This window comes from Poecile atricapillus, chromosome 29 (genome assembly GCF_030490865.1).
Source record: "Poecile atricapillus isolate bPoeAtr1 chromosome 29, bPoeAtr1.hap1, whole genome shotgun sequence".
In the NCBI taxonomy this organism is placed as follows: domain Eukaryota; kingdom Metazoa; phylum Chordata; class Aves; order Passeriformes; family Paridae; genus Poecile; species Poecile atricapillus.
Genome location: NC_081277.1, coordinates 1,124,944 through 1,152,752, shown reverse-complemented (window position 1 = coordinate 1,152,752; position 27,809 = coordinate 1,124,944). Strand labels below are relative to the sequence as shown.

Sequence of the window (27,809 nt, the reverse complement as noted above, 5' to 3'; positions counted from 1 at the left end):
CAGGGACAGGAGCAGGGACAGGGACAGGAGCAGGGACAGGGACAGGGACAGGGACAGAAGCAGGGACAGGGACAGGGACAGGAGCAGGGACAGGAGCAGGGACAGGGACAGGAGCAGGGACAGGGACAGGGACAGAGAAAGGGACAGGGACAGGGACAGGAGCAGGGACAGGGACAGGGACAGAGAAAGGGACAGGGACAGGAGCAGGGACAGGGACAGGGACAGAAGCAGGGACAGGGACAGGGACAGAGAAAGGGACAGAAGCAGGGACAGGGACAGGGACAGGAGCAGAGACAGGGACAGGGACAGGGACAGGAGCAGGGACAGGGACAGGGACAGGGAAAGGGACAGGGACAGGAGCAGGGACAGGGACAGGGACAGGAGCAGGGACGGGAGCAGGGACAGGAGCAGGGACAGGGACAGGAGCAGGGACAGGGACAGGGACAGGAGCAGGGACAGGGACAGGAGCAGGGACAGGGACAGGGAAAGGGACAGGAGCAGGGACAGGGACAGGGACAGGGACAGGGACAGGGACAGGGCCAGGCGCTGGAGGAGCCCTGGCATGGGGTTCCTGCTGTGGTGGGGTCTGGCACACGAGGAGGACACGGAGACCCAGCTCCTCTCCTTCCCTCCACGCTCCCCTGGGAGCTCCTGATGGCAGGAGAAACCCCCACCAGGATGGAGATGGGGTCCCCAGGTCACCCCGCCGAGCTGCGGGGAAGCCGCTGTGCCCCGGCCATCCCCCCTCCGCAGCCTCTGCTCCCTGGCAGCTGCTCCCCTGATTTATTGGAGGTTTCGGCTCCAATCTGTAAGGCAAAACCACCGAGTACATTTCCTCCTCCTCCTCCTCGTGGTTCCGCCCCCGCCCCGCCGCAGCTCACACCTGGGACAAACAAACATAAAACACATCTGCAGTGGCTGGGCCAGGAGCACAGGCGGGTACCCCGCGGGACAGGGACAGGGATGGGACAGGGACAGGGATGGGACAGGGATGGGACAGGGATGGGACAGGGAAAGGGACAGGGACAGGGACAGAGACAGGGACAGGAGCAGGGACAGGGACAGGAACAGGGACAGGGACAGGGATGGGACAGGGACAGGGACAGGGACAGGGACATGGTTAAGAACAGGGACAGGGACAGGGACAGAGAAAGGGACAGGGACAGGGACAGGGACAGGGACAGGGACAGGGACAGGGAAAGGGACAGGGACAGGGACAGGGACAGGGATGGGACAGGGACATGGATAAGAACAGGGACAGGGATGGGACAGGGACAGGGACAGGGACAGGGACAGGGATGGGGACAGGGCTGCATCAGGCCCTTGGCAGCCTCCAAAACTGAGTTCCCATTTCTCCAGGGTTTTGGGGATGGATGTTGGGGCAGAAATAGGGACGCCTTCCTCACACATCCCTCCTGGACGCGCCAAGTTTTCCTCCAAGGGTGGCAACCCCAGGCCTGAGTTCTGGGCTTTAAAGACAAATGATTAATGCCCAAGATGTTTGAAATGCCCCATGGCTGGGAGATTTATGCAGTGATGGTTTCCCTGAACTTTTCCGAAATACCACGGGGTGAGGGCAGTGGGAATATTTCAGTCTTTGCAGGCAGTGAGAGCCCCTCGGCCTCAGGTCAGGGAGGAGGAGAGTGGCAGCTCCAGGAGTGCAGATCACCCACCAGAAAGGGACTGGGCTCCATCCTGGAGCCACTGCAGGCTCCATCCCTCCATCCCCCTGCCCAGGAGGCTTTTCCAGAACCTCTCTCTCCGGATGATCTTCAGCTTTCTTGTCATTTCCAGCCTAAACCCTTCTCATGGCTAATTTATCCCCTTTGTCCTTGTGCCAATATTGTCCTTTCACTTAGGCAGCTCATCCCCTGCCTGTTGTTTACCCCTCTGTGTTTATAGGAGCCCTCATTTCCCCGCTCGGCCTCTGCCCTCCTGGATAAACAACCTGAGCTGGGATGGTTTGCAGTTGCTCTTCCCTGGCACCACTGCCCCAGCCCCCCTGCCAGCCTGGCATGGGACAAACCCCCAGCCCTGAATCCTCTGAGACCTGCAGCCCCCATCCCTGCATCCCCCAGCCCTGCATCCTCTGGGACCTGCAGCCCCCATCCCTGCAGCCCCCATCCCTGCATCCTCTGGGACCTGCAGCCCGCAGCCCTGCATCCCCCATCCCTGCATCCTCTGGGACCTGCAGCCCCCATCCCTGCATCCTCTGGGACCTGCAGCCCCCAGCCCTGCATCCCCCAGCCCTGCATCCTCTGGGACCTGCAGCCCCCATCCCTGCATCCTCTGGGACCTGCAGCCCCCATCCCTGCATCCCCCATCCCTGCATCCCCCAGCCCTGCAGCCCCCAGCCCTGCAGCAGCAGGGGACAGCTTTGGGGACACTTTAGGGACACTTTAGGGACAGCTTTGGGGACACTTTAGGGACACTTTAGGGACAGCTTTGGGGACACTTTAGGGAAAGCTTTAGGGACAGCTTTAGGGACAGTTTTAGGGACACTTTAGGGACACTTTAGGGACACTTTAGGGACAGCTTTAGGGACAGCTTTAGGGACACTTTAGGGACAGCTTTGGGGACAGCTTTAGGGACAGGTTTAGGGGCAGGTTTAGGGACAGCTTTAGGGACACTTTAGGGACAGCTTTAGGGACAGCTTTAGGGACAGGTTTAGGGGCAGGTTTAGGGACAGCTTTAGGGACACTTTAGGGACAGCTTTAGGGACACTTTAGGGACAGCTTTAGGGACAGCTTTAGGGACAGGTTTAGGGACACTTTAGGGACAGCTTTAGGGACACTTTAGGGACAGCTTTAGGGACACTTTAGGGACACTTTAGGGACAGTTTTAGGAACCCTTTAGGGACAGCTTTAGGGACACTTTAGGGACAGGCTTAGGGACAGGTTTAGGGACAGCTTTAGGGACAGCTTTAGGGACACTTTAGGGACAGCTTTAGGGACACTTTAGGGACAGGTTTAGGTGGAAGGACACCGGGCAGGGCAGTGTGCCAGCTCCTGCCAGCACCAGGGTGAGCCCCAGCACAGAGAGCGGCACGAGGAGGAGATGGGACTGATGGGACACCCCGTGCTCAGAGCTTGGGAAGTCTCTTGGCTCCCCAGCAGGACAAACAGGTTTGGTGGGTGGCGAGGAAAAGAAGAAGGGAAGCTTGGCCCAGTGCTCCGTGCTGGGATAAAAGAATCCCAGCCCAGCACTGGGGCAGTCACCAGCCGTCCTCTGTCCCCACAGGTGTCCCCAGTGACATTTCTTTCTACTTTTCATGGGCTTTCCATGACTCCCATGGCCACAGGAGCAGGACAAGGAGGGGCAGAGCTCCCAGCCCAGCCTCCTTCTGCCTTGGCCCATATTTCACAGGAGGGCAGATACCCATCGGCCGTGTCACGGTGGAAAACCAAGAACTCAGAGCAATTTTAAATGAACTTTCAAAATGATGAACAAAGAGCCCTTGTCCGTGTTATACAGGAAATAAATCACACCAAAATGATAGTTGTAATTCCCAAAAGTACACAGAGAATTGATTTTCCGATGACATTTATCATGATAAACCGGTACAGCAGCATACAGGCACATCTTAAGCTGCAGCTGGCTGACTCCCTCCCATTTATCACCTGTCCCATCTTGGCCAGCCACATTTGCACTGTTGCACAAGTGATTATTGCTGCTCAGGACAGCAGTCCTGGGCCGGTTTCAGCTCAGCCTGCCTGAGCCCAGGGCTGGCTTTGCCTCTCCCCCCGCGCTGACTCAGGGCAGAGAGGCACTGCCAGGCTCCTGAGCGTGGAAACTCTGCCTGGCTGGACATGAACTGCACCTGGGAACTGCAGATCAAAAAACAGGTTGGGTCTGGGTTGGCTTAAGCCTCCCTCCAGCCCTGGGCATTCCCAGGAGTGAAACTTTCCTGAGTGAAGCACCTGGAACAGCTGATCTGGACGTGGGGCAAGGGGCTGGAGGCTCCTGCTGGGACAGGGACAGGGACAGGGACAGGGACAGGGACAGGGACAGGGAAAGGGACAGGAGCAGGGACAGGGACAGGGACAGGGACAGGGACAGGGACAGGGACAGGGGAGGGACAGGGACAGGGACAGGGGAGGGACAGGGACAGGGACAGGGACAGGGACAGGGACAGGGACAGGGGAGGGACAGGGACAGGGACAGGGACAGGGACAGGGACAGGGACAGGGACAGGAGCAGGGACAGGGACAGGAGCAGGGACAGGGACAGGGACAGGGACAGGGACAGGGACAGGGACAGGGACAGGAGCAGGGACAGGGACAGGGACAGGGACAGGGACAGGAGCAGGGACAGGGACAGGGACAGGGACAGGGACAGGGACAGGGACAGGGACAGGGACAGGGACAGGGACAGGGACAGGGACAGGGACAGGGGAGGGATGTGCCAGGTCCCTCCTGGGGGAGTGAGGGTGCCAGACTGCTCCTACTGCAGCTCAACCCTCCTGAGATCACAGATTCATAGAATCATTCAAATTGGAGAAGCTCTCTAAGATCATCAAGTCCAGCTGCCAACCTAACACTGCCATCCTCACTAATCCCTGTCCCCAGGTGCCACATCCACACATTTTTTGAACACTCCCAGGGGTGGTGACACCACCTCTGCCTTGAGCAGCCTGTTCCAGTGCTCACCACCCTTTCCATGGAGGGATTTTTCCTAATATCCAACTCTCACCAGCTGGGCTGATACCAGCACGAAACTGGCTTGCTTTGGCTTTGGCTGTGGCCAGGAAATTCCCTGGAATGTGCTGCTGTGGGGCAGGACTGATGCAGAGCACAGCCAGTGCCAGGCCCCAAGCACCCCAAAAAGGAGCTGCAGGTGCAGTTGGGCTTCGTAGTGAAAGCCAAAACTCTTCCCAAAAGCTGAGGACATCGTCCCAGCAAGCAAACCAGCTCAATTAGGATAGCACTGGGTCCCCAGCCAGGTTTTTAAATTCTTGGGGCCGTGTGTCTCCCTTTGTCAGAGCCTCAGCAGCCTCCCCCACTCTCCTTTATTTGTCTGGGTGCTGTAGCAGCAGCAATGCATTGGCTTTGCAGTTCCACATCATCACGTGCCCCATTTACAGCCCCATACCCCAAAGATGCAATAAAGGCAGCCCAGGAAACGGGGACGTCATAAAGCCGAGCTCCTCGTCCGTGTGCAGGGAACAAAACATCACAGACCGGCCCTGGGGAGGGGGAGAGGAGGGGGAAGGAGCTGCTGTGCCGGGGTGGGGGCAGTCTGTCTGTCCCTCAGGGATGGGGCAGTGTGTCTGTCCCTCAGGGATGGGGCAGTGTGTCTGTCCCTCAGGGATGGGGCAGTCTGTCTGTCCCTCAGGGATGGGGCAGTCTGTCTGTCCCACAGGGATGGGGTCCATCTGTCTGTCCCTCAGGGATGGGGCAGTCTGTCTGTCCCTCAGGGGCAGTCTGTCTGTCCCTCAGGGATGGGGCAGTGTGTCTGTCCCACAGGGATGGGGCAGTCTGTCTGTCCCTCAGGGATGGGGCAGTGTGTCTGTCCCTCAGGGATGGGGCAGTCTGTCTGTCCCTCAGGGATGGGGCAGTCTGTCTGTCCCTCAGGGATGGGGCAGTGTGTCTGTCCCTCAGGGATGGGGCAGTCTGTCTGTCCCCAGGGGTGGGGCAGTCTGTCTGTCCCTCAGGGGTGGGGCAGTGGGTCTGTCCCTCAGGGGTGGGGCAGTCTGTCTGTCCCTCAGGGATGGGGCAGTGTGTCTGTCCCTCAGGGATGGGGCAGTGTGTCTGTCCCCAGGGGTGGGGCAGTCTGTCTGTCCCACAGGGATGGGGCAGTCTGTCTGTCCCACAGGGATGGGGCAGTCTGTCTGTCCCTCAGGGGTGGGGCAGTGTGTCTGTCCCCAGGGGTGGGGCAGTCTGTCTGTCCCACAGGGGCAGTCTGTCTGTCCCCAGGGATGGGGCAGTCTGTCTGTCCCTCAGGGGTGGGGCAGTCTGTCTGTCCCTCAGGGATGGGGCAGTCTGTCTGTCCCTCAGGGATGGGGCAGTCTGTCTGTCCCACAGGGGCAGTGTGTCTGTCCCACTGCCATGGGATCCATCTGTCTGTCTCCCAGGGATGGGGCAGTCTGTCTGTCCCCCAAGGATGGGGTCCATGTGTCTGTCCCACTGCCATGGGATCCATGTGTCTGTCCCACTGCCATGGGGTCCATGTGTCTGTCCCACTGCCATGGGATCCATCTGTCTGTCCCACTGCCATGGGGTCCATCTGTCTGTCCCTCAGGGATGGGGTCCATCTGTCTGTCCCCCAGGGGTGGGGTTGCCCAGGGGGTCCAGCTCTGAAGCCGCTGCCTGGGCAGGAGGTTTTGGGTGGCTCTGAGGGGTTGCCAGCCCCCGGTCAGGCTGGGCAGGGTGGGCACAGTTTGGCACCTGAGCACACAGAGGTTTCTTCCAAAGTCAAGTCGGTGTTTTCTTGTCCTTAGTGCTGCACTGAGCCCTCAGCCCCTCTCTCCCAGGGGAGGAAAAGCGAGGGGGGCTCTTTGGACCCCCTGAAACCCCCAGGCCCTGAGCTCTTGAACCAGGAGATGCCTGCCAAGAAGAGCTGCCCAAAGCAAAGATTTCTGCTGTGTTATTGTGGGGCTGGGGAGATGGGAACCCTGGGAGGGGGGACAGGATAATCACAGCAGAGATGAGAACCTGGCTGGGTCTCACCTGTCCCCGAAGGCAACAGCGGAGATCAACTCACCTCATTATCAGAAAGTTTCTGTTTAATAACCCAGAGTAATAAAATGCACCTCTGGAGGGCTCTGCCCAGATAAAAGAATGTTTATGGAGATAAAGAGTTTTGAATTTAGCTGCCACAAAGAACGAATGAAAGGCCTTTGTTCCCCCAGGCTCTGCGGGTGACCTTGGCCGTGGCTGTGGCAGCAGCTGGGCCAGGAGGGCTGGACAGAGAGCTCCGAGTCCTGCTGGAAGGACTCCAGGAATTCCCTGGGATCCCCTGGAGCCGGGGCCATGTGCTGGTGGTGACAGCAGGATGCAGGTGAGCATCTTCCAGGGCAATTTCCAGCAACAGCGGAGCCAGAGCTTTCAGAAAGGGCTGGAGAAAGCCCCGATGCCCCAAAACCGGCTGTGCCAGAGCCCTGGAGATTCCAAAGGGCAGGAGCAGAGCCTCGTCCAGGGACCAGAAACAGAGCCTGGCTGCTCCTAAAAAGAAGGAAAAGAAAAAAGGAGTGAACAGCAACAACAAAAAGTCTGATCCCAGATTGTAGATGTAGTTGGGAAACCGATGTTATGCAAATGAGTTCACTTCAAAAGCTAATCACTTTGAAAGGTCAAAACTCACAGTCATAATCGGACTAAACAAAAAGCTAATTAGAGGCCTTTTGTGTGCCTAAATGAGGCCGGGGAGTTCCCCCTGCTCCAGGGGTGAGGGGTGCTCAGGAGGGCTCTTGGCAGGATTAGTTCTTGGAGGTATTTGCCTCACGCCGAGTGAATGGAAATAATGATCCAGGAGCAGAGCAGAGCCCTGGGCTGGAGTCACATCAAACTCAGGGATAAACCGGAGCAGAGCCCTGGGCTGGAGTCACATCAAACTCAGGGATAAACCGGAGCAGAGCCCTGGGCTGGAGTCACATCAAACTCAGGGATAAACCGGAGCAGAGCCCTGGGCTGGAGTCACATCAAACTCAGGGATAAACCGAGGCAGGCTGGAGATGGAGCGTGATCATCTCGGGGTGCTGCTGACACGGGAGTGATGGTGCTTCATCCTCACCTCTATCCTCACCTTCATCTTCAGCTCCATCTCTGCTCCATCCTCACCTTCATCCTCAACTCAATCCTCAGCTCCATCCCCAGCTCCATCTCAGCTTCATCCCCACCTTCATCCTCACCTCCATCCTCACCTCCATCCTCACCTTCATCCTCAGCTCCATCCTCACCTTCATCCTCATCTTCATCCTCAGCTCCATCCTCACCTTCATCCTCATCTTCATCCTCAGCTCCATCCTCATCTTCATCTTCAGCCCCATCCCCACCTTCATCCTCACCTCCATCCTCACCTTCATCCTCAGCTCTATCCCCACCTTCATCCTCACCTTCATCCTCAGCTCCATCCTCAGCTCCATCTCAGCTCCATCTCAGCTCCATCTCAGCTCCATCTCATCTCCATCTCAGCTCCATCCCAGCTCCATCTCAGCTCCATCTCAGCTCCATCTCAGTTCCATCTCAGCTCCATCTCAGCTCCATCTCAGTTCCATCTCAGCTCCATCCCAGCTCCATCTCAGCTCCATCTCATCTCCATCTCAGCTCCATCTCAGCTCCATCCTCAGCTCCATCCCAGCTCCATCTCAGCTCCATCTCATCTCCATCTCAGCTCCATCTCAGCTCCATCCTCAGCTCCATCCCAGCTCCATCTCAGCTCCATCTCAGCTCCATCTCAGCTCCATCTCAGTTCCATCTCAGCTCCATCCCAGCTCCATCTCAGCTCCATCTCAGCTCCATCCTCAGCTCCATCCCAGCTCCATCTCAGTTCCATCTCAGCTCCATCTCAGCTCCATCCCAGCTCCATCTCAGCTCCATCTCAGCTCCATCCTCAGCTCCATCCCAGCTCCATCTCAGTTCCATCTCAGCTCCATCTCAGCTCCATCCCAGCTCCATCTCAGTTCCATCTCAGCTCCATCCTCAGCTCCATCCTCAGCTCCATCTCAGCTCCATCTCAGCTCCATCCTCAGCTCCATCCCAGCTCCATCTCAGTTCCATCTCAGCTCCATCTCAGCTCCATCCCAGCTCCATCTCAGCTCCATCTCAGCTCCATCTCAGCTCCATCCCAGCTCCATCTCAGCTCCATCTCAGCTCCATCCTCAGCTCCATCCCAGCTCCATCTCAGCTCCATCTCAGCTCCATCCCAGCTCCATCTCAGCTCCATCTCAGCTCCATCCCAGCTCCATCTCATCTCCATCTCAGCTCCATCCTCCTTTCCCCACCCCTCAGTGCCATTTGGTGCCAAGTTGGGGCTCAGCTCCAGGACTTGTCCCGGGTTTGGCCCCGGGCTCTGTCGGTCCTGGGGGCCCCAGCGCTGCCCCTGGGGACTCCCAGTGCTCCCAGTGCCTTTTGATGCTTCCCCAGGAGCAGCCCCCTGGCTCGGCCGGCTGTCAGCAGCACCGTCACTCCAGCTGGAGTCCTGTTGCCAAGATATGGATTTGGTTTTAATAACAGTTAGTGCAAACATTGTAAATTTACTGCTGCTAGAGAGACTTTTTGAAAATGTCCAACTCTGGCCATAATTTTTCACTCGCTCCAGCTGTTTGTGCTCTGCTCATACCTGACGTGCTGCTTTGAAATAGCAATCACTGTATTTATAAGAAGGGAAGGACTCATAAATATGTCAGGAGTGGAATATACAACGCCATATTTCACCATTTTCTATTTTAAAATTGTGAGTTATGGCTACAGAAATGTGGTCCCATTAAAGGTGATATGATGTATTTTGTGTCTTGTTCAGGAGCCCATCCATCACCCAGACAATAAAGAAAACCGCACTTACTTTTTTTCCCTGTCGTCTGTAATTTATGATGCCCAAAAAGCTGTAACCTTTTGGCAGGCTTTGCAGAAACTGCTGCACTGTTAGCAACTAAATAACCTTTTATAAGGTTTTAAATGTGTTGCTACAGTCTCAATGCACTTGCTGTATTGATCCAGAAGATCCTGCAAAAAAGGGGAAAGGAACATGATCTATAACAGGATCGATAACGGTGTATAGATTGTTGAAAGATGCTTCTAATGATTTTTGCCAGCCATCATCTTTCAACATGCTGCTCCCCATCTTTGGGGCTTCAGTCTCTGCTCAAATTAATTAACCTTGCTCAGACTGCCTGTGCCAGACAGGGCTGGGGAGGATGCGCTGTGCTCCCAGCCAGGTCAGGCAGGGTGGTGACAATGGGTGTCCCCAGCAGGGAACTGACCCCAGAACCAACCCCCAGGCCCCGGTCCAGCCTGGCAGGGTGGTGACAATGTGACAGGGTGGTGACAATGGGTGTCCCCAGCAGGGAACCGATCCCAAAACCAACCCCCAGGGTGCCAAGGATGGCAATGATGGGGTGTGCAGGAGAAGCTCTCCCACAGCTCCCTCTGCCCCTCCCCACTTTAGGGAAGAATATTTCTGCTTTTTCCCATTGCAAAGCTCTGTCCCTTCATGTGAAGCGTTGGGCATCCATCCTCCTTTGGGCATCAGAACCTCTGGAATGTCCCCAAACCTGGTGACACCCCACACCCAGGGCCCGCTGGCGTGTGCCAGCTGCCGATGTTCCGGCTGGTGGGTGCGGGATTCAATCATTAATCCTCATCCCAGCTTTAAAAGTGCTGAGTGGAAAGCAATTCCATGGAGAAGTCGCTGTGTTCAGAGGGGGATTTAATGGAAAATCAAAGGGGAGGGAGCAGAGGTGGGAGGGGCATGGCCGGGCTCTGGAGAGCCCAGCAGAGCTTCCCTCCCACCCGGCCACCTCGCTCTGCCATTGCTGTTTCCCCCCAAAGCAGCCACCAAATCATTATTAACATTATAAATAAAATGAGAGGGCAAGTTATTAAATGTAAAATATGTGGAGTCCTCCTCGAACTCACTGCGTAGTTCATAAATATGATGGCTTAATTTCATCTGTAATCCGAGCGGCTGATGAAGCATTACACAGCTCCCTGTTAATTGAAGTTGTTAACAAAGCTGAAGAGGGAGATTATTATGTATAGACTTTTATCCTTCAGGGGTATCATCATAACAGATCATAAATGGAAATGAATTCATGGCTCCCACGTGGTTTAGTGCCAGGCGTGTGGCCAGCACAGCCGTGGGGAGGGGACACAGGGTCCCCTGTCCCCTTCCACAGCCCCAGCACTGAGCCCTGAGCACGGCCAGGCCGCCCAAGCTCCCGGCTCTCCTCGCAGCACCTTCAGGATGAGCTTCCTGCAGCTCAGCTCTGTGTTTGTGGAGCCTTTGGAAGCCTTTGGCTGTGATGTGTGATCATTGCCATGGGCTGGGGCACGCCATTCCTCAGGGGAGATGGAAAATCCATTCCCTGGCCGCTGTATCCCAGCCGGAACGCTCAGGTGCAGGAGGATCCTCTGAGCTGGGGCCAGTTATTTACTGTGGAGCACCAGGCAGCTCCTGCGAGGGCTCCTGGGGCTCCATTCATTTCCCAGCTCCATGGACAAAGGGTCGTTACCATCCCAGACAGGAGCATCCACGTTTCCAGCACATTGCTTAAAGCAATATTTTCCTTTGGCCTCTGCTGGCAATGGGTTGTTTGTTATATGGAGAAGTGGCTGCCAGGTGTTAGAAGCTGTCTGGGAGCAGAATCTCCCTTCCCTTGGCATTCTGTGCTCACTCCTTGCACCCCACAGAGCCCTGGAGATTCTTCCACAGCGAGTGGGAGCCAGTGCCCAGCGCAGGCCCCCGGATCACCCTCTGCCCAGCCACGGGCTGCAGCCTGAATTTCTGGGCTGTGCTGCTTCCAGGTGCACTTATGAAAACACACAATGGCGTTTCCTTCTCCTGGACCCCATCGGCTTTTTCCACCCTGCACGTTATCCAGGAAATTCTCGTCTATACCTTAGAGGAGCTGCTGTGATTATCTGGAACACGTTACTTGCACACAGCAAATGCAAATTAATGTAGTCTTCACATTTCGCCGTGGCAATAAAGGGGAATGTTGACATCAGCCTGAAAGTAGAATTAACTTTTGCATGATGTGGTGTGAGCGCGAGGTGTTGAAACCCGCGGCCGAGACTTTCCAAGTCACAGTAAAGAACTGTTCTGGCAGCGTTTGCAGGAGCAGAGGTGAGCTGAGTGCTCTCTCTGTTCCAGCCTGGATTATTGCTTTGCCGGCCTTTCCAAACCCTGCCATTTTGTCTCGTTACCTCTAATGCGCTCCTTGCTTTATTGCAAGCTCATCTCCTTAGGAGGGGAGAGTTACGGCGCTGTCGGGCTCTGCTGCTCTCGGCTCAAGAGCCGGCAGCTCCTGCACCCCCCGAATCCCCCCAGCATCCCGGGACCCCCCGAAGAGGAACAGGCAGGGCTGGAGAGCAGGGTCCTGCAGCCCCCGAATCCCCCCAGCACCCCGGGACCCCCCGAAGAGGAACAGGCAGGGCTGGAGGGCCGGCAGCTCCTGCAGCCCCCGAATCCCCCCAGCGTCCCGGGACCCCCCGAAACGGAGCAGGCAGGGCTGGAGGCAGGGCTGGAGGCAGGGCTGGAGGGCCGGCTCCTGCAGCTCCCGAATCCCCCCAGCATCCCGGGACCCCCCGAAACGGAGCAGGCAGGGCTGGAGGGCCGGCTCCTGCAGCTCCCGAATCCCCCCAGCATCCCGGGACCCCCCGAAACGGAGCAGGCAGGGCTGGAGGGCCGGCTCCTGCAGCCCCCGAATCCCCCCAGCACCCCGGGACCCCCCGAAACGGAGCAGGCAGGGCTGGAGGGCCGGCTCCTGCAGCTCCCGAATCCCCCCAGCATCCCGGGACCCCCCGAAGCGGAGCAGGCAGGGCTGGAGGCAGGGCTGGAGGGCGGCTCCTGCAGCCCCAGCATCCCGGGACCCCCCGAAGGCTGGAGGGCGGCTCCTGCAGCCACCGGCAGCCCCAGCCCCTCCGGGTCGGTGTTAACACCTTGTCCTCGGCGGCGCCACCCTTAAATCACGGCTGAGGCTCAATGGGAAGGGACAGGGCTAAGAGCCGCATCGATCCCTTCTGCAGCTCCCAAATCCCCCGGACAGAGCAAAACCCGGCCTGGAGCTCGGGCTGCTGCCCCGAAAACGCGTCCTGGGGGCTTCTCGGGCTTGGGCTGAGCAGGGCTGCTCCGGGGCTGGGCTTTCAGGGTGTGCCAGGAGCCAGGAGAGCACCCACAGCACCTTTCCACAGCACCGGGGAGCGGTGGGAGCAGCTCTGGGGGCTCATTGTGACCCTTGGAGGGGTCAGCGCCTCCCTCCCTGGCCAGGCTCCAGGACAATTCGGGCTGAGTGGGCTGTAAATGGGGAAGAAGGGAAAACAAATGATGCCAGCAGCAAGTGAAGGAAGTGTAGGAGCATTATGTAAAATATTAAATTTAATGCTATTCCATTTTCCATCTCAGTTATTAAATTAACTGAGAACTATGCTTGCACTTAAAAGATTCCTGTCATATTTTATGCACACGATGATCTCAGAGTAACTCGTGTTAGAAATATGTCATGTTAAATTACAGATACCAATAAACCTTACTTAAACTCGGCATTGATCATGCATGGGAGATAAACTCCTCAGAGCCCGATCCCCCCAGTCGTGCACCCCCAGCACTTCTCCCCTCCCTGGGATGGGACAGCGAGTGACAGAGGGGGAAATTCCCTCTCTTCCCTCCCCAGGGCAGGGCTGGGGCCAGGCAGAGCCAGCAGGGCACGGCAGGAGCAGAGGGGACACTTTGGGGTTTCTCTCCTGGGGACAGCAGCTGTTGTTTGACGTGCTGGGAGAGCCGAGGTGTGCAGAGCAGGTGAGGGGTGACGGCTCTCCCTGCAGGGGTGACACCGTTTATCGGCAGGTTTGGTGTCACCGTACCAAACGTGGCACGGTGCCAGTCTGTCTCCTGTGTGGTGTCACCGTACCAAACGTGGCACGGTGCCAGTCTGTCTCCTGTGTGGTGTCACTTCTGCTGGCACAGGCCCGTTGTCCCAGCTGCCCCCTCCCCGCAGCAGCAGCCTCCATTCCTTTGCTGAGCTGTGTAAATCCCCTCTCCGTGCAGTGCTGAGAGTGCTGCTTTTAGGGGTGCAGAGACTGCACCTGCTCAGAGACACCCCTGACCCTGTAAATGGGGACACCGGGGCAGGGAGGGCACCCCCAAAACACAGCCCATGGCTGCGGGGTGAGCTCCCAGAGCCCCCAGGGAGGGCACGGGAGTGAGTCCCTGGCACGGGAGGGCAGCCCTGGCTCCCAGCTCCTGCCCTGAGAGCGAGCCAGAGCTGCATTAGAGGCGCCAGGCTCGGTGCGAGAGGGAAAATGTTAATAATAGGTCTGGGCAGAAGGGGAGCACAGTCCCTCCCTCCTGCACAGCCTCCTGCAGCCTCTGGTCACCAGCCCCCGGGGGATGCTCCCCCATAGCCCCAGAGGACAGTCCCCGTCTCCACAGCCAGCACATGGGGACAGCAGAGCCCTCGGAGGGACAGGAGCACCAAACCCCTTCCCAAAACCCATCCTGCAGCGTGCCCAGGGCTCGCACAGCTCCCACACTCCATGGCACGGCCCTCATGTGATCCAAGGCTTGGCTTTTCCTGGATGAAAATCCTCTGCCTGCGCACAGGAATCACAAGCTCTGGCTGCCCTGAAGCTGCTCCCACCGCGGCTCTGAGGCATTTCAGAGCAGTTTGGCTCCTGCCTCCCCTCGAACAGCACCGATTGTTGTGGGAGCAGGGTCTCGGTCCCCCCAGGCAGCGCCGGCTGCAGCGCCCGGCCAGGACAGGCTCATCCCCAGGATGGACAGGAGCCCCTCGCTTGTCCTCACCCTGAGCGAGCTGATGGGAACAGCCAGTGTCCCTGGGACTGCTGCTGCTAATCCAGACCCAGGGAGCATCTGAAAGCTCAACCTGTTGGCTCCTTTCCTTTTGAGAGTGACCCAGAGGCTCCCCAGGGTCCATCCCCGCTCTGGTCACGGGTGTAAATGTGACCAGAGCCCATCAGGGCTGGGAGCAGCCCAGGGTCACTGTTCACCCTCAAGGTGTGATTGTGGGGCTGTGTGAGGCCATCCCCGGGGACAACAACTCCCCAGAGCAGCCAGGAGCCTCTGGAGCTGCTCCCACATTGTGTCAGAGCTGACCCGAGCCGGGTGCTGAGCTCTGCCTTCCCCACAGCCGAGCATCCCTGGGCTGAGTGTGCCACGACAGCCACGGTGACAGCGGCTGTGAGCTCGCAAAGCTCCGGTGGGGTCCGCAGAGCCCCGGGAGCCCCGAGCGAAGGCTCCCGCTGCAGGGAGTGATCGGGTGCAGCAGCGCATGCTGCGGGGCTGCTTTCATCCTGCTCCAGGTGGCTGCAATCCAGTGCAGGATTTACAGTGCCCTGACCCTGAGCTGTCAAGAAGGAACAGCCAGATTAATGGGGTGGGCGGGTTCGTGCAATAATCGTTTGTTTGATGTGACAAGCCTGATAGGCGTTGATTTACTTACAGACTGATAGGCTTTTAATTGAGCACCTCCGTCCCAGTCACATCAAAGGCAGAGGTTGACAAGGGGCCCCTTTTACCAAAAGCTCCCAGTGACTGACAGATCCTGGATGCTAATTCTCCCGGGGAGGGGGTTCCCTCTTTTCTCTTGGTGGTTTTTTTATTCTCCGGCCGGGCCGGGCCGGCGCAGGGAAAGCTCCTTTTCCTGCAGGAGAGGGTGTCTCTCCTCACCAGAGCCCCCTGCACGACCCTGCCTGGCTTTTCTTTCCTTCCACGAGAGTTTTGGGGAGCCCCTGCCTCCTCCCGCTGCCAGGATGTCACAGGCAGGGGGCACCCAGGGACAGGGTCCCCAGCACCGTCCCCACCAGGGAGATGCTGTCCCTGGCACCCACCTTGTTCCTGGGGTGCCCTTCCTCCACCCCTTCCCTGCCTTCTGGGCCTTTGGGGCTGCTCTGGGTCATTCCCCTCCTAAAGGAGAGGCCAGTGGCCCTCTGGTTGCCACACAGGTCCGGGGGGCACAGCACCTTATCCCTGTGCCCAGGGCCAGCAGGGTGGCAGCGTCAGAGGGCACCGCTGACACCCACAGGAGCATCCCAGGCCAGTCCAGGTGGTCACCAAACACACCTCTGGGTCCAGCTGTGCCGCTGAATGGACAAGAGCTGGAAGAAATGAGCTGGGAAGCAGAGGCAGAACCAAGCCACAGCTGGTCTGGGGTGGTTTTTGGTGTCGGGGTGCGTTACCTGCCCCGCTGCTGGGGCTCCTCGTGGGTTCCACACCAAGACTTTGTGAATGACCCTGGATGGGCACAGAAAGTCACCTGGAGGTGAGTGTGATCCTGTGCACAGAGCAGGTGTACAGACCCACCAAAGGCTCTGGAAATGCAAAAGCAAACCCAAGTGGCTCAGACATTTTGTGAAAGACTTATAGGGGATTATGCTCTTAATGGGAAATTTAAGGATGTGGGTATAAATCACAGCCTTTTCCTCTAACCTGTGGGGTAGCATTTGCCTGAGCCTTTGGGCTGGATTAGCTCTGTCTATTTATGTTTTAAAGACTGATGTGTTTTTCACTATCAAAATATAAATTATTTTTACTGTATCAATGATTAAATATTTTTCTTTGAGATCATAGAGTCCAAAAAAATAAACGTTTCTGAAGAGGCATTCAAAAAATTTAAAAGAAGAAAAAAATCCCTCTGAGAACCCCTTTTGTCATTTGCAACCAATAAAAATGCCTATTGTTATGAAGGGCTCATAAATAATCTGATTTTGGCATGCTTTCATACCATACAGAAAATGAATAAATTAAACTTGATTTACAGCCTTTTTCATTTTTATTAGAGTTGCTCCAAACACTTTCTGTGACGTACGTGCCAGATGAGCTGCACTGAATGGTTTGAGGCTCTGGCCCTGGTATTATAGAAATTAAGTTGGTTTCATTTGCATAGTTTAATTAACTAATACTGGCAAAGAGAAAAAGGAAACGGGGGTGAAGGGGAATTTTTCTGTGGGTGCCTGAGGATTAATTGAACCCAGCGAGGCTGATCCCAGGGAAACGTTGGGATCCCCACATCAATTTTGGGGTTGGCAGTGATGATAGTGATGGAGATTGGGGGGTCACCACCATCCCCCGCTTCAGAGACAGGGAAACTGAGGCACGGGAGCTTGGCACGGCCCTGTGGCAGCAGCTCGGGGTTATCGTGGGGGTCAGCAGATAGAACACCCCGAAGTGTCCTGACTTCATCCCAGGGCTGTGCAGACCCTCACTCTGATGGCACAGCTGAAATCTTGGAGATGAACAGGCAAAGCCCCCCCAAAAAATCCCAGTGAAGTGACTTTGACCCCGGGACCAGCTCCCTCCCTCCCTCCCTCCCTCCCTCCCTGGTGACTGTGGGATGTTCTCCTCCCCCCTTCTGCAATTTATCCCGTCGAATTTCCCACCAGGAAACAGCTTCATTACATCAACAACAGGAAGACCCCACAGCTTTGTCACACAGAAAAGCAGCTGTTAGTCACACATCAAGGGAGCAGGGGAGGGGAAAAAAAACCCTTCACCTTTTTCTGCTTTAATGTTTGCAGCGTTAATGGCTCTGCGGAGGGAAGCGAGTCCCGGCCATTCCATAACTAACCATCACCAGCGAGGATCACTTAATATCCAAGTGTCTTCCTGCTTTTCCTGCTACATGATTGCTTTGGAAAGAAAGATTAATTCCAACTTTAAAAAAGAAAACACTATTTTTATCATTGCCAGGAGTCTATACGGGCTTAAAAAAGAAAAAGCGCTTGCTTGTCGTTTTACATCTTGCAATTTTGTCAGTTGTTTTAAAACATGTCTCCTGTAATAAATAAGATCATTTTTATGCACTTGTTCTGCAGCTAAAAGCAAGGCCCGGGCTGGTGTTGCGTGGGGAGTGGAGGCACTCGGGGATGGAGCAGGGCAGGGAAAACGCTGACTCGGAAGGTTTTAATTCCAGAGAGGAGCTGAGGGGTGGGCGAGGGGGGATTTACCTGGGCACAGCAGGTGCACAACGGGCACTGAGGGACAGGTAAAGGCTCGGATTTAGGATGTGCCTTGGATCCTCGTCCTGCAGCAGGGGCTGGAGCCCCCCCAGCGCTCCCCACAGTGCCTGGAAGCTCCGTGGGACCCGTCCAGGACGCACCCAGCGTGGGCTGTCCCCTGTCCTGTCCCCTCAGTGCCCTGCACAGCTGGGAGATGGCACCTGCTGCCACATCCCACACACACCCAGCTCCCCTTACCCTCTTTTCCCTTAAACTGTGTCCAGCAGCAATGAGGCAGGAGTGATTTACTCCGGAGTCAAAGCCCAGCGGATTTACAGCGATTTAAATTCGTGCAGGTTGCAGCGCTCGGATGCCTCTCTCCATCCTGCCTGCTCTGCACCCCTCAGCACTCAGGATGCCGGGGCCAAGGGACAGAAAACTCCCTGCTCAGTCTCATCCCAAGTTACTGGAAGGTCTTGAAGGTAAACAAAAACCTAATTCCCTCTTCCCCAGCCTCACTTCACAGGTCGCAAAGACGCTGGAGTCCCTTGGCCTCGTTAGGGCTCTGCACGGGAACTCGTCCTTGGCGAAATCAAACCTCCTCAATGGCAGCCCAGGTGGGGCAAGTCCTGCTTAGGGATAAAAACATCATCATTCATTGGTGAAAGTGCTCCCCGAGGCTTCTGGTCTTCTTTGGCTTTGCTTCTATTCCAAATATTTGGCTTTTCCTTTGGTGCTGGTGTTATTTTTGTTGGGCAAGGGTCTCGCTGCTTTTATTTGAACTTGTGCAATCTCTGAGCAGACAGGGGTTTGTCACGGAGCAGATCTGGACACAGAACAGGGAAGTTTAACTTTCTCCCCTCTGCTTCTCCTTAATAAAAACAGGACCCTCGTGGGTTTTAGAGCAGAGGATCCAACCGGTGCCGGGAAGGGCACCAGCGTGGAGCAAGATTCATCATCACCCACAACATCCCTCAGATGGAGCTTTAATCCAGCAAACACAGGCTGGTCCAGAAATGCTCTCTGTGTGCCAGCACCGGGGCAGGATCAGGCCTTGGGCATGACCCAAGGTTTGGGGAAGGATGAACGGCCCCGGGGGCATCGCTGCCCTCGCTCCGCCCCGGCACCGCCGCTGCTCTTACACTCTTGTCCCACCTGATTTTAGGTTACTCTGTGAAGGCCGAGTTGTTGTTGTTGGCAAACAACTCGAGGGACTTTGAGGAAAGCCTTTTTTTCTGTTTCCTCCTTCCCTGAATGGCTCCTTTGAAAGGCAGCGCCTCTCCGCTTCCATCCCGCTGTCCGGATTGAATCGATCTCGCCGTCAGCTTTGGGAGAGCGCAAAAAAGAGAAGAAAAAAAGCCTCACAAAGAGGGGAAATGGACAGGTCTGACCCTGGGTGTGATTGATAGTGTTGGATAAGCGAGACTGGATGTCAGGCTGCGCTGGGCGATGCCAGCACTCACCGGGGAAATCCAGCAAAGCCTTTTTTCCCAGAACCCAGAGCAGCGGGCTTGGGGAGGGGTGGGCACATGAACTTAATAATAGCAACATTGTTGGAACATAAAGCATCTGTCAGGAGTTAATATGATTAATTAGAGGTGTCTGTCCTTCCCCCTCTCCCTCACTGGGGAGGCAGGAGGGACCTGAAACACAAACCCGGGGGGGCAGAGGTGGGGCTGGAATGGGCACCTGGCCCCACACTGCCTTTCTTCAGGCCAAAGGTCCTCAGCTCTCATCCCATCCTGGCTCCCACAACTTTATCCTGTCACTCCACATCCCCATCCTATTGCACATCTCCCCTCAAGCCCCCATTCTCCCACCAGCTCCCACCTGAAGCCCAGGAGAGCCAGGGAAGGAGCTCTCACCCCACCAGGACCCCGCAGCCTCACACGCAGGAATCACTGGGATACAGCTCCAGGATTTATCCATGTGCCTTGGCTCCTCGGGGATACAGCCTGGCTGAGCTCGGCTGGTTTTCAGCCCCCTGCAAAACTGAAGCCCCGGGGGATTTTGAAATTAATTCAGGGATGTCTGGAAAAGGTAACTAGAAATAGGAAGTTAATTGTTGGAAGTTAATTAGTTATACAGCAGCCTGCACTGGCACCTGAAGATTTTTAAGACTCAGCAAAGCAAAGAAAGGAGAAAATGCCTGGAGAAAAGGAGCTGTAGGTTCACAAGGGAATTGTCACTTTGTGAGAGCCCTGAGTTAAGGTCAACCCCCTCACCTTGGGTGGCTCTGGGACGGGCACAGGCGCTGCCTGCAGGGTCAGGAGAGTGGCAGGACACGGGCACTGGGGGCAGGAGCCACTGGCACAGGGTGCTGAGCTGTGCCGTGCCAGGCTGTGCCAGGCTGATCTTACCGAGGCAGTGCCATGCCAAGGTGTGCCAGCTGAGCCGTGCCATGCCATCGTCAGCCACGCTGGGCACGCTGTGCCAGCCAGGCCATGCTGTGCCATTCCAGGCTGTGGCATCTCCAGTCAGCCATGCCCAGGTGTCCGAGCTGTGCCATGCTGTGCCCTGCTAAGGTGCTCCAGCTGCTGGACCAGCAGTGCCAGCCCATGCCATGCCATGCTAAACTGTGCCAGCCCATGCCATGCCAAGGTAAACGGTGCCAGCCCATGCCATGCCATGGCAAACTGTGCCAGCAGTGCCATCCCACACCATGCCATGGTAAACTCTGCCAGCAGTGCCAGCCCATGCCATGCCAAGGTAAACTCTGCCAGCAGTGCCAGCCCATGCCATGCCATGCCATGGCAAACTCTGCCAGCAGTGCCAGCCCGTGCCATGCCATGCCAAGGTAAACTCTGCCAGCAGTGCCAGCCCATGCCGTGCCATGGCAAATTCTGCCAGCAGTGCCAGCCCGTTCCATGCCATGCCATGATAAACTGTGCCAGCCCATGCCATGCCATGATAAACTGTGCCAGCAGTGCCTGCCCACGCCATGCCATGATAAACTGTGCCAGCAGTGCCAGCCCACGCCATGCCATGATAAACTGTGCCAGCAGTGCCAGCCCACGCCATGCCATGATAAACTGTGCCAGCAGTGCCAGCCCATGCCATGCCATGGCAAACTCTGCCAGCAGAGCCATGTCATGTCATGTCATTCAAGCCATGCCAAGGTGTGCCAGCAGTGCCATGCCATGGTAAACTGTGCCAGCAGTGCCACACTGAGCTGGGCCAGCGGCACTGAGCCGAGCCGAGCCGAGCCGAGCCGTGCAGAGCCGAGCCGAGCCGAGCCGAGCCGAGCCGTGCCGTGCCGAGCCGAGCCGAGCCGAGCCGAGCCGAGCCGAGCCGAGCCGAGCCGAGCCGGGCCGGGCCGAGCCGTGCAGAGCCGAGCCGAGCCGAGCCGAGCCGAGCCGGGCCGGGCCGAGCCGCGCAGAGCCGAGCCGAGCCGAGCCGAGCCGAGCCGAGCCGTGCCGAGCCGAGCCGAGCGGAGCCGAGCCGAGCCGGGCCGGGCCGAGCCGAGCCGAGCCGAGCCGAGCCGAGCCGAGCCGAGCCGAGCCAGCCGCTGGAGCTCGGCCGGTGCCGCGGTTCTCCCCCGCGCGGCGGCGCGGGGCGGTGGCGGCGGAGCGGCGGCGGCTCGCCCCCCCCACCGGCGGCTCTCCCCGCCCCGGGGGCCCGGCCGGGCGCGGATTGGTGCGCGGCGCCGGCCCCCTCGGAGCGCGGCCGCCATCGGGGCTATTTGACGTGTCGGTGGGGCCGGGGAAGGGCTTCGTCTCGCCGGGGCCGCCGCCGCCGCCGCTCCGCCGCCCGCCCGGCCCGGCCCGGCCCCGCGGAGCCCGGGCACTCCCCCCTTTCCCCCGCCCCAAATGAGCGGCGCTCCCGGCGGGCCCCGGCCGAGGACCCCGCCGAGCCGCGGAGCCGCGGCCGCCCCGTCGCCCCGGCCGCCCCCCGCCGACCCGCTGCGCCAGGCCAGCCGGCTGCCCATCCGCGTCCTGAAGATGCTCAGCGCCCACGGCGGCCACCTCCTGCACCCCGAGTACCTCCAGCCGCTCTCCTCCACGCCCGTCAGCCCCATCGAGGTCAGTGCCCGCCGCCCCCGACCGCGGCACGGAGCCCCGGATCCGCGCTCCCGGTTCTCCCTGCCGAGCTCTTCCCAGCCCGGCGCTCCCGGTTCTCCCGGCCGAGCTCTTCCCAGCCCGGCGCTCCCGGTTCTCCCTGCCGAGCTCTTCCCAGCCCGGCGCTCCCGGTTCTCCCTGCCGAGCTCTTCCCAGCCCGGCGCTCCCGGTTCTCCCTGCCGAGCTCTTCCCAGCCCGGCGCTCCCGGTTCTCCCGGCCGAGCTCTGCCCTGCTCGGCGTCCCCGCTCCCCCCACCCCGTTCTTTCCCTCCCCCGCCGCCGCAGCCGCGCTCCCCCCACCCCACCCGGTCCCTCTTCTCTCCGCCGGGCGCGTCCCCCGCCCCGTCCCCCCCATCCCCGCGCCCTGGCTCGCTGCCGGGCCCGGCCCCGGGCTTTCGGGGGTGGGGGGAGGCCGGTGCGGGGGCGCCGTCGGGGTCCCCCCCTGACGGGCTCCGCTCCGCCCGCAGCTGGACGCCAAGAAGAGCCCGCTGGCGCTGCTGGCCCAGACCTGCTCGCAGATCGGGAAGCCCGACCCGCCGCCCTCCTCCAAGCTGAACGCCGTGGCCGCCGCCGCGCCCGCCGCCGAGAAGGAGCCCTCCGCCCGCCCCGCCGCGCTGAAGCCGCCGGGCAGCGGGGACGCGCCCGCCGAGGACAAGTCCAGCTTCAAGCCGTACTCGAAGGGCGGCGGGGAGCCGCGCAAGGAGGGCGGCGCGGACAAGGCCGGCTTTCGGGTGCCCAGCGCCGCGTGCCCGCCGTTCCCCCCGCACGCCGCAGCCTCGCCCGGCGGCTCCCGCGGGGCCTCGCCGCAGCACCCCGAGCCCAAGGGCGCCGAGGAGAAGAAGGAGCCCGAGGGCGGCAAGCCCAGCCCCGAGGGGACGGGAGGGGCGCTGGGGCGCGGGGTGGTGGAGGCCGGGGCGCACGGCGAGCCCCCCTCGGGCCGCAAGTCGGAGCCCCCCGCGCTGCCGCCCGCCGGCCATGTGGCCCCCGTCTCGCCCTACAAGCCGGGCCACTCCGTCTTCCCCCTGCCGCCCTCCAGCATCGGCTACCACGGCTCCATCGTCGGTGCCTACGCCGGCTACCCGTCCCAGTTCGTGCCCGGGCTGGACCCCACCAAGCCGGGGCTGGTGGGCAGCCAGCTGCCGGGGGCGCTGGGGCTGCCGGGCAAACCGCCCAGCTCCAGCCCGCTCACCGGGGCCTCGCCGCCCTCCTTCATGCAGGGATTATGCCGGGACCCGTATTGCCTGAGCTACCACAGCGCCTCGCACCTGGGCTCCAGCAACTGCTCCAGCTGCGTGCACGACCCCGGCAGCCTCAAGAGCGGATACCCCTTGGTGTACCCCACGCACCCCCTGCACTCGGTGCACACCACGCTCTCCTCCAGCGGCACCCCCAGCCTGCCCGGCCACCCCCTCTACACCTACGGCTTCATGCTGCAGAACGACCCCCTGCCCCACATATGCAACTGGGTGTCTGCCAGCGGACCCTGCGACAAGAGGTTTGCCACCTCGGAGGAGCTGCTCACCCACCTACGGACCCACACGGCCCTGCCGGGGGCCGAGAAACTCTTGGCGGGTTACCCTACCTCCGGGCTGGGCTCCGCGGCCTCCTGCCACCTGCACCTCCCGCCCGCCGCCCCCGGGAGCCCCAACACCTTACCGGCCTCGCTCTCCTTGAGGAGCCCACACACTTTGGGACTAAACAGGTACCACCCCTACGGCAAGAGCCACTTGCCCACGGCCGGCGCCCTGCCCGTGCCCTCCTTGCCGGCCGCCGGACCTTACTACTCCCCGTACGCGCTCTACGGCCAAAGACTCACGTCAGCCTCCGCTTTGGGATATCAGTAACCACCGCGGCCCCGGCCGGCTCAGCCCCAGCCCCCCGCGCCCTCCTTGGACTGTGTATTTATTACTGTATGTTAGCTTAAAGCTGGGAATATAAGTGCATTATACACCAATGAATCAATGGTATGCAAAAGTCTGTGTCCAAAAAAAAAAAAATCAAAAAACCCGAAAAAAAGAAAAAAAAAAAAAAATCCCTCTTTACTTTGCAGGTGTGGGGCTTTGATTTTCCCCTTCTGTTTCTTTTGAATTTTTTTTTTCCTTCCCTTTCTTAATTTCCCCCCTGAGAAATTCTTGCATGACTCCTGCCACACATGGAAAAGCAGAAAAAAAAAAAAAAGCATTTTCTTCCTCCCCTCTGCGTTTATCGCTCTGGGATTCTGTTCTCTGCATTTGTAACTTGCAGATGTAAATTTTTTTGTATTTTTTTCTTATTTTTAATCCTTCGGGGTTTTCAAAAAAAATTTTTTTTTTTCATTTTGATTTTTTTTCTTTTTTTTTTTTTTTCCCTTTTTGCGCTGTGTCCGGGGCCGGGGGAGCTGCGGACAGCGGCCGGGTGATGTTCCCCCCGGGCCGTGCTCCCCCCGCGGCCGTGCCCCGCCGGGGGCTGCAGGACCCCGCGTGTCCCCCCCCATCCCGGGGGGCGCCGGAGGAGCGGCGGGCGCAGCGGCAGGACCGGCGGCCCCGGGCGGGCGGACGAGCCCCGGTAAGTCTGATTTTGTTAATAAACGCCTCTTGGTTGTACCCACGCTCTGGTCTCGTCTCGTCCCTGCCCGGGGGTCCGGCGGGGGCCGCGGGGTCCCAGCACCATCTAGCGGTGGCGGCGGCGGCACCGGCACCGGCTCTCCCCGGCTCTGGTTCCTCGCGGCACCGGCACCGGCTCTGGTTCCCCGTGGCACCGGCTCTGGCTCCCCTTGGGACCGGCACCGGCTCTGGTTCCCCCCGGCTCCGGCTCTGGTTCCCCGCGGGACCGGCTCTGGCTCTGGCTCCCCCCGGCTCTGGCTCTTGTTCCCCATGGCACCGGCTCTGGCTCTGGCTCTGGCTCCCCCCGGGACCGGCACCGCCTCCGGCTCTGGTTCCCCGTGGCACCGGCACCGGCTCTGGTTCCCCGTGGCACCGGCTCTGGGTCCCACTTGCTCTGGCTCCCCGTGGCTCTGGCTCTGGTTCCCCGTGGCACCGGCTCTGGCTCCCCCCGGCCCTGGCTCTGGTTCCCCCTGGCACCGGCTCTGGTTCCCCGTGCCACTGGCTCTGGCTCTGGTTCCCCCCGGTACCGGCGCTCCCGGTGCGCTCCTGGCGCGGCCCCGCAGGCTCCGGCCCCGTTCCCCTCCCCGCGTGTCCATGCCCCGGTGTCCCCACGTGTGGCGGCGGAGGGAAGGTTCGAGAAGGCGTTTGAGCGGGATGAGAGCGGTGTCCCCGGGTCGCTGCGGGGAGCGGGTGGTCACCCTCTCTCGGGGGTGCAGTTTTAGGGGTGGAATTGTGGTAGGAGCAGGGTCCCGGATCTCGGTGTGAGGTCCGGGAGCTGCTGGGGTCCGGACTGCTTCCGTTCAATCTTTGTGCCGGGAGGAGGATGATGAATGGCTCTGAGATGGTCTGGCTCCATCCCCGCCGTGCTGAGGGGCTCTGCCCGCTCCCTGCCCCAAGGAAATCGCTTTTCCTCCCACCGTGGCACCCCCGGCCCAGCCCCTGCTCCCCTTGAAACCCTGCGTGCCCCATTGCCCCACATCACTTATTTCTTTCTGCCTCGATCCTGTTGCATTTCAGTGAGTCACGCAATTAATCCCTGTTAATTGCCTTCTCGATATTGCTTTATGCCCTGTGTTTAGATTCCTTTGTGTCCTTTGAGCTGAAAAATAATGTGCTGAGAACAGGGACTGCTTTTGCCGAAGGGATTTTTATTTCCCTGCCTGTGCCTGGAGCGTGGCTGTGGGCGTGCGGCCGCGGGGAGGGCCCAGCCGGGTTTTCCTGTGGCAACGGGAGCGGTCGGTGGTCCTGGGGCCAGTTTGGCTCCATTCCGAGCTCCCCAAGGCTGGGGGAGGAGGTTTTGGGGGTCCGTGGCTTCCCCTCGCCCTGCACGGACGTGCCTGGGGTCCGGTTGTGGCCGTGGTGGGATTGCTCCTTCCAGGTGGGATGTTTGATGGATGAGAGCCTGGGGTTTGCAGGGCTGGGGCTGGCACAGGGGGGCTTTGCTGCAGGTGTTTGCTGTCCTGGGGCACAGCAGGGAGGGGGTGCCAGGCCCAGGCTGGTGTCTCCGGTGTCTCCGGTGTCCCCGCTGGATGCTGAGCCCTCCGGCGGCCGGAGCGGGGTGCCGTGGGCAGAGCGGCTCCGGTTCGTGCTCTCCGGTGCGACGGGAGGTATCCAGACCCCCTGGCCCTCGGAGGCATCGCTTCTCCCTGGACTTGGCCCCCACTCGCAGCCGCGATGCCGCTCGGTGTCGGCCCCGCTCGGGCACTGCCAGTCCCCATGGTAAACGCTGCCTGTGACTGGGGCCTGGCACAGGTCCCTGCGCTGGAATTCTGTCCCACCGTGCCCGTCCCTGGCCATGGCTGGGCACCTCGTGCCATGGGGAGGGAGGACGATGCCGCAGAACCTCGAGGCGTGGTAGCTCGGTACCAGAATCAGCACAGCCGCTCCGGGTGCCGGAGCTGCCGGGGCCGTGCCACATCCAACCACGGAGCAGCCGGGGCAGGGGGCAACGAGCTGTACAGCCCCCGTCCTGCCAGAGCCCTCTCCCAGGGCTGCCGGGCGCATCCCTCCTTATGGCAAAGCTCCCTCCCCTCTCTCCCCCGCAGCAGGATGGTCCCCGCTCCAAAAACGAGCTCGTGTGCCTTCCCTTCACCCACGGCAGGGCTGGATGCTGCTTGGAGGAGTCCTGCTGTGCAGGAGGCTCCCTGAGGAATATTTTTCCCCTCCCTAAGGACTGCAGCAGCGGGGCCAGACCGTGTAAACACCGCGAGTATCATCCGATAGCGGCGGCGCTCGGGCTGGAGCTGCTGGGGAGCGGTTGCGTTGCCAATATATTAAATAATTCCCTGTGTAATGTATGCCCAGGTTATTGCAGAATTCATTTTATAATAAGAGCACTGGGATGCACTTTATTAATCATTCTGTCTAACAACCTGCACTCCACAGTTTCGGTTTGATTTGATTCAATCCTGTCTTTCTGCAAAATATATGGCTGAGTGGGTCGGATAATGTATGGCTTAATTTAGAGTTGTATGGGTTTGAATTACCATTTTCATAATGTGCTGTGCATTAATGTGTTGCATCATTTATACAGAAAAATGTGCAAGGTTTCAAACCTCTCCAGGAGGCAAAAGTCACCTAAAGGGAACACGGAGAGACAGAAAAAGACCTTTGCAAATCCAGCTGGGGCTGGGAGGACAGCGGTGGGTGTCGGACTCGGGGACAGCAGTGCTGGGGCGGTGCTGGTGGCTCCTTTCCCCGTGGCACGGCAGCACCTTCTCCAGCTCGCCCCGAGCTGCCGGGGACCTGCAGCGCTTGACTCGCCGGTGACCCCGGTGCTGGCGCTCGCCGAAGCCGCGGCCACCGTCACTCACCCCGCGCCGCGAGGAAAAAGCTCTGATTATCCAAATACAGTCATTAAAGGGGAAATGTGTTTTTAGGACTGTCAGAGTGATTAATGAGGGTTAGCAATCCTTGCAAATGCACTTGTTTAGTCTAACTGGCAGCCTCTCCTCTCCTATTGATTTATCGTGGCAGTTGCCGGGGCCGCGGTGGAAGGAGCGGGGCTGCGCCGGGACTGTCGGGGCACGGCGAGGGGCCCGGCCGAGCGGCACGGCACGCTCTGCTGTGCCGGAGGCAGCCGAACAAAGGCAACATTATACCCTGTGCCGGGGAAGGAATGACTTGGACGCACACGCCGAGCCGCTCCGCGTGCCTTATAAATATCCCCGTCTGTAAAGCCCGAAGCCCAGCTGACCACAGCCACGCCGTCCGCCCAATAAATACGTGAATGAAAGAGCCAGGCCCTATTTTTTTTCTTGTTGTTTTCCTTCCTCTCCTGCACAAGGATCCCCGATGTCTTTCAGGTGATGCAGAGGTGGCTGCCCGCAGACGTACAAGGCGTTTCAGAGTCCAGAGTGGAGCACGGCGTCCTCGAGGGCTGGAGCCTGCCCAGGGGTCAGGTCGGGATGCAGAGGCATGGGCCAGAGCAGAGCCACGGTGGGTGGATGAGAAGTTCCTCAGCTGCATAAAGCAGCTTTTATTTCCACGTGAGCACTGGTGGAAGCCACGGAGAACACAGGCTCTGTTTGTCCTCAAAGCCAGAGTAGTGTGGACACC

The 27,809-nt window shown here is 59.2% G+C and overlaps 2 protein-coding genes across 3 annotated transcripts in view; one reads left to right on the top strand and one right to left on the bottom strand.

The window, feature by feature from the left end:
• LOC131589523 (uncharacterized) overlaps positions 1 to 21,285 on the bottom strand; it is a 60,313-nt gene extending 39,028 nt beyond the window's left edge. The window contains exon 1 of the mRNA XM_058859096.1: positions 21,095 to 21,285. Coding sequence (XP_058715079.1) covers positions 21,095 to 21,285 — 191 coding nt within the window. The remainder of the gene's footprint in view (positions 1 to 21,094) is intronic.
• Positions 21,286 to 21,408: 123 nt separating this feature from the next.
• On the top strand, positions 21,409 to 27,671 carry ZNF703 (zinc finger protein 703). Of its 2 annotated transcripts, XR_009279823.1 has the most exons (3): positions 21,409 to 21,634; positions 22,137 to 24,213; positions 27,557 to 27,671. XR_009279823.1 is itself a non-coding variant. In XM_058859395.1 (2 exons), exons 1-2 carry the CDS (start codon positions 21,422 to 21,424, stop codon positions 23,511 to 23,513), a joined length of 1,590 nt encoding a protein of 529 aa, XP_058715378.1. In that variant the 5' UTR covers positions 21,409 to 21,421; the 3' UTR covers positions 23,514 to 24,415. The 2 variants fall into 2 exon arrangements, 1 of the variants encoding a protein (XP_058715378.1); XM_058859395.1 differs by lacking the exon at positions 27,557 to 27,671 and having other exon boundaries at positions 22,137 to 24,415.
• The last annotated feature ends 138 nt before the right edge of the window (positions 27,672 to 27,809 follow it).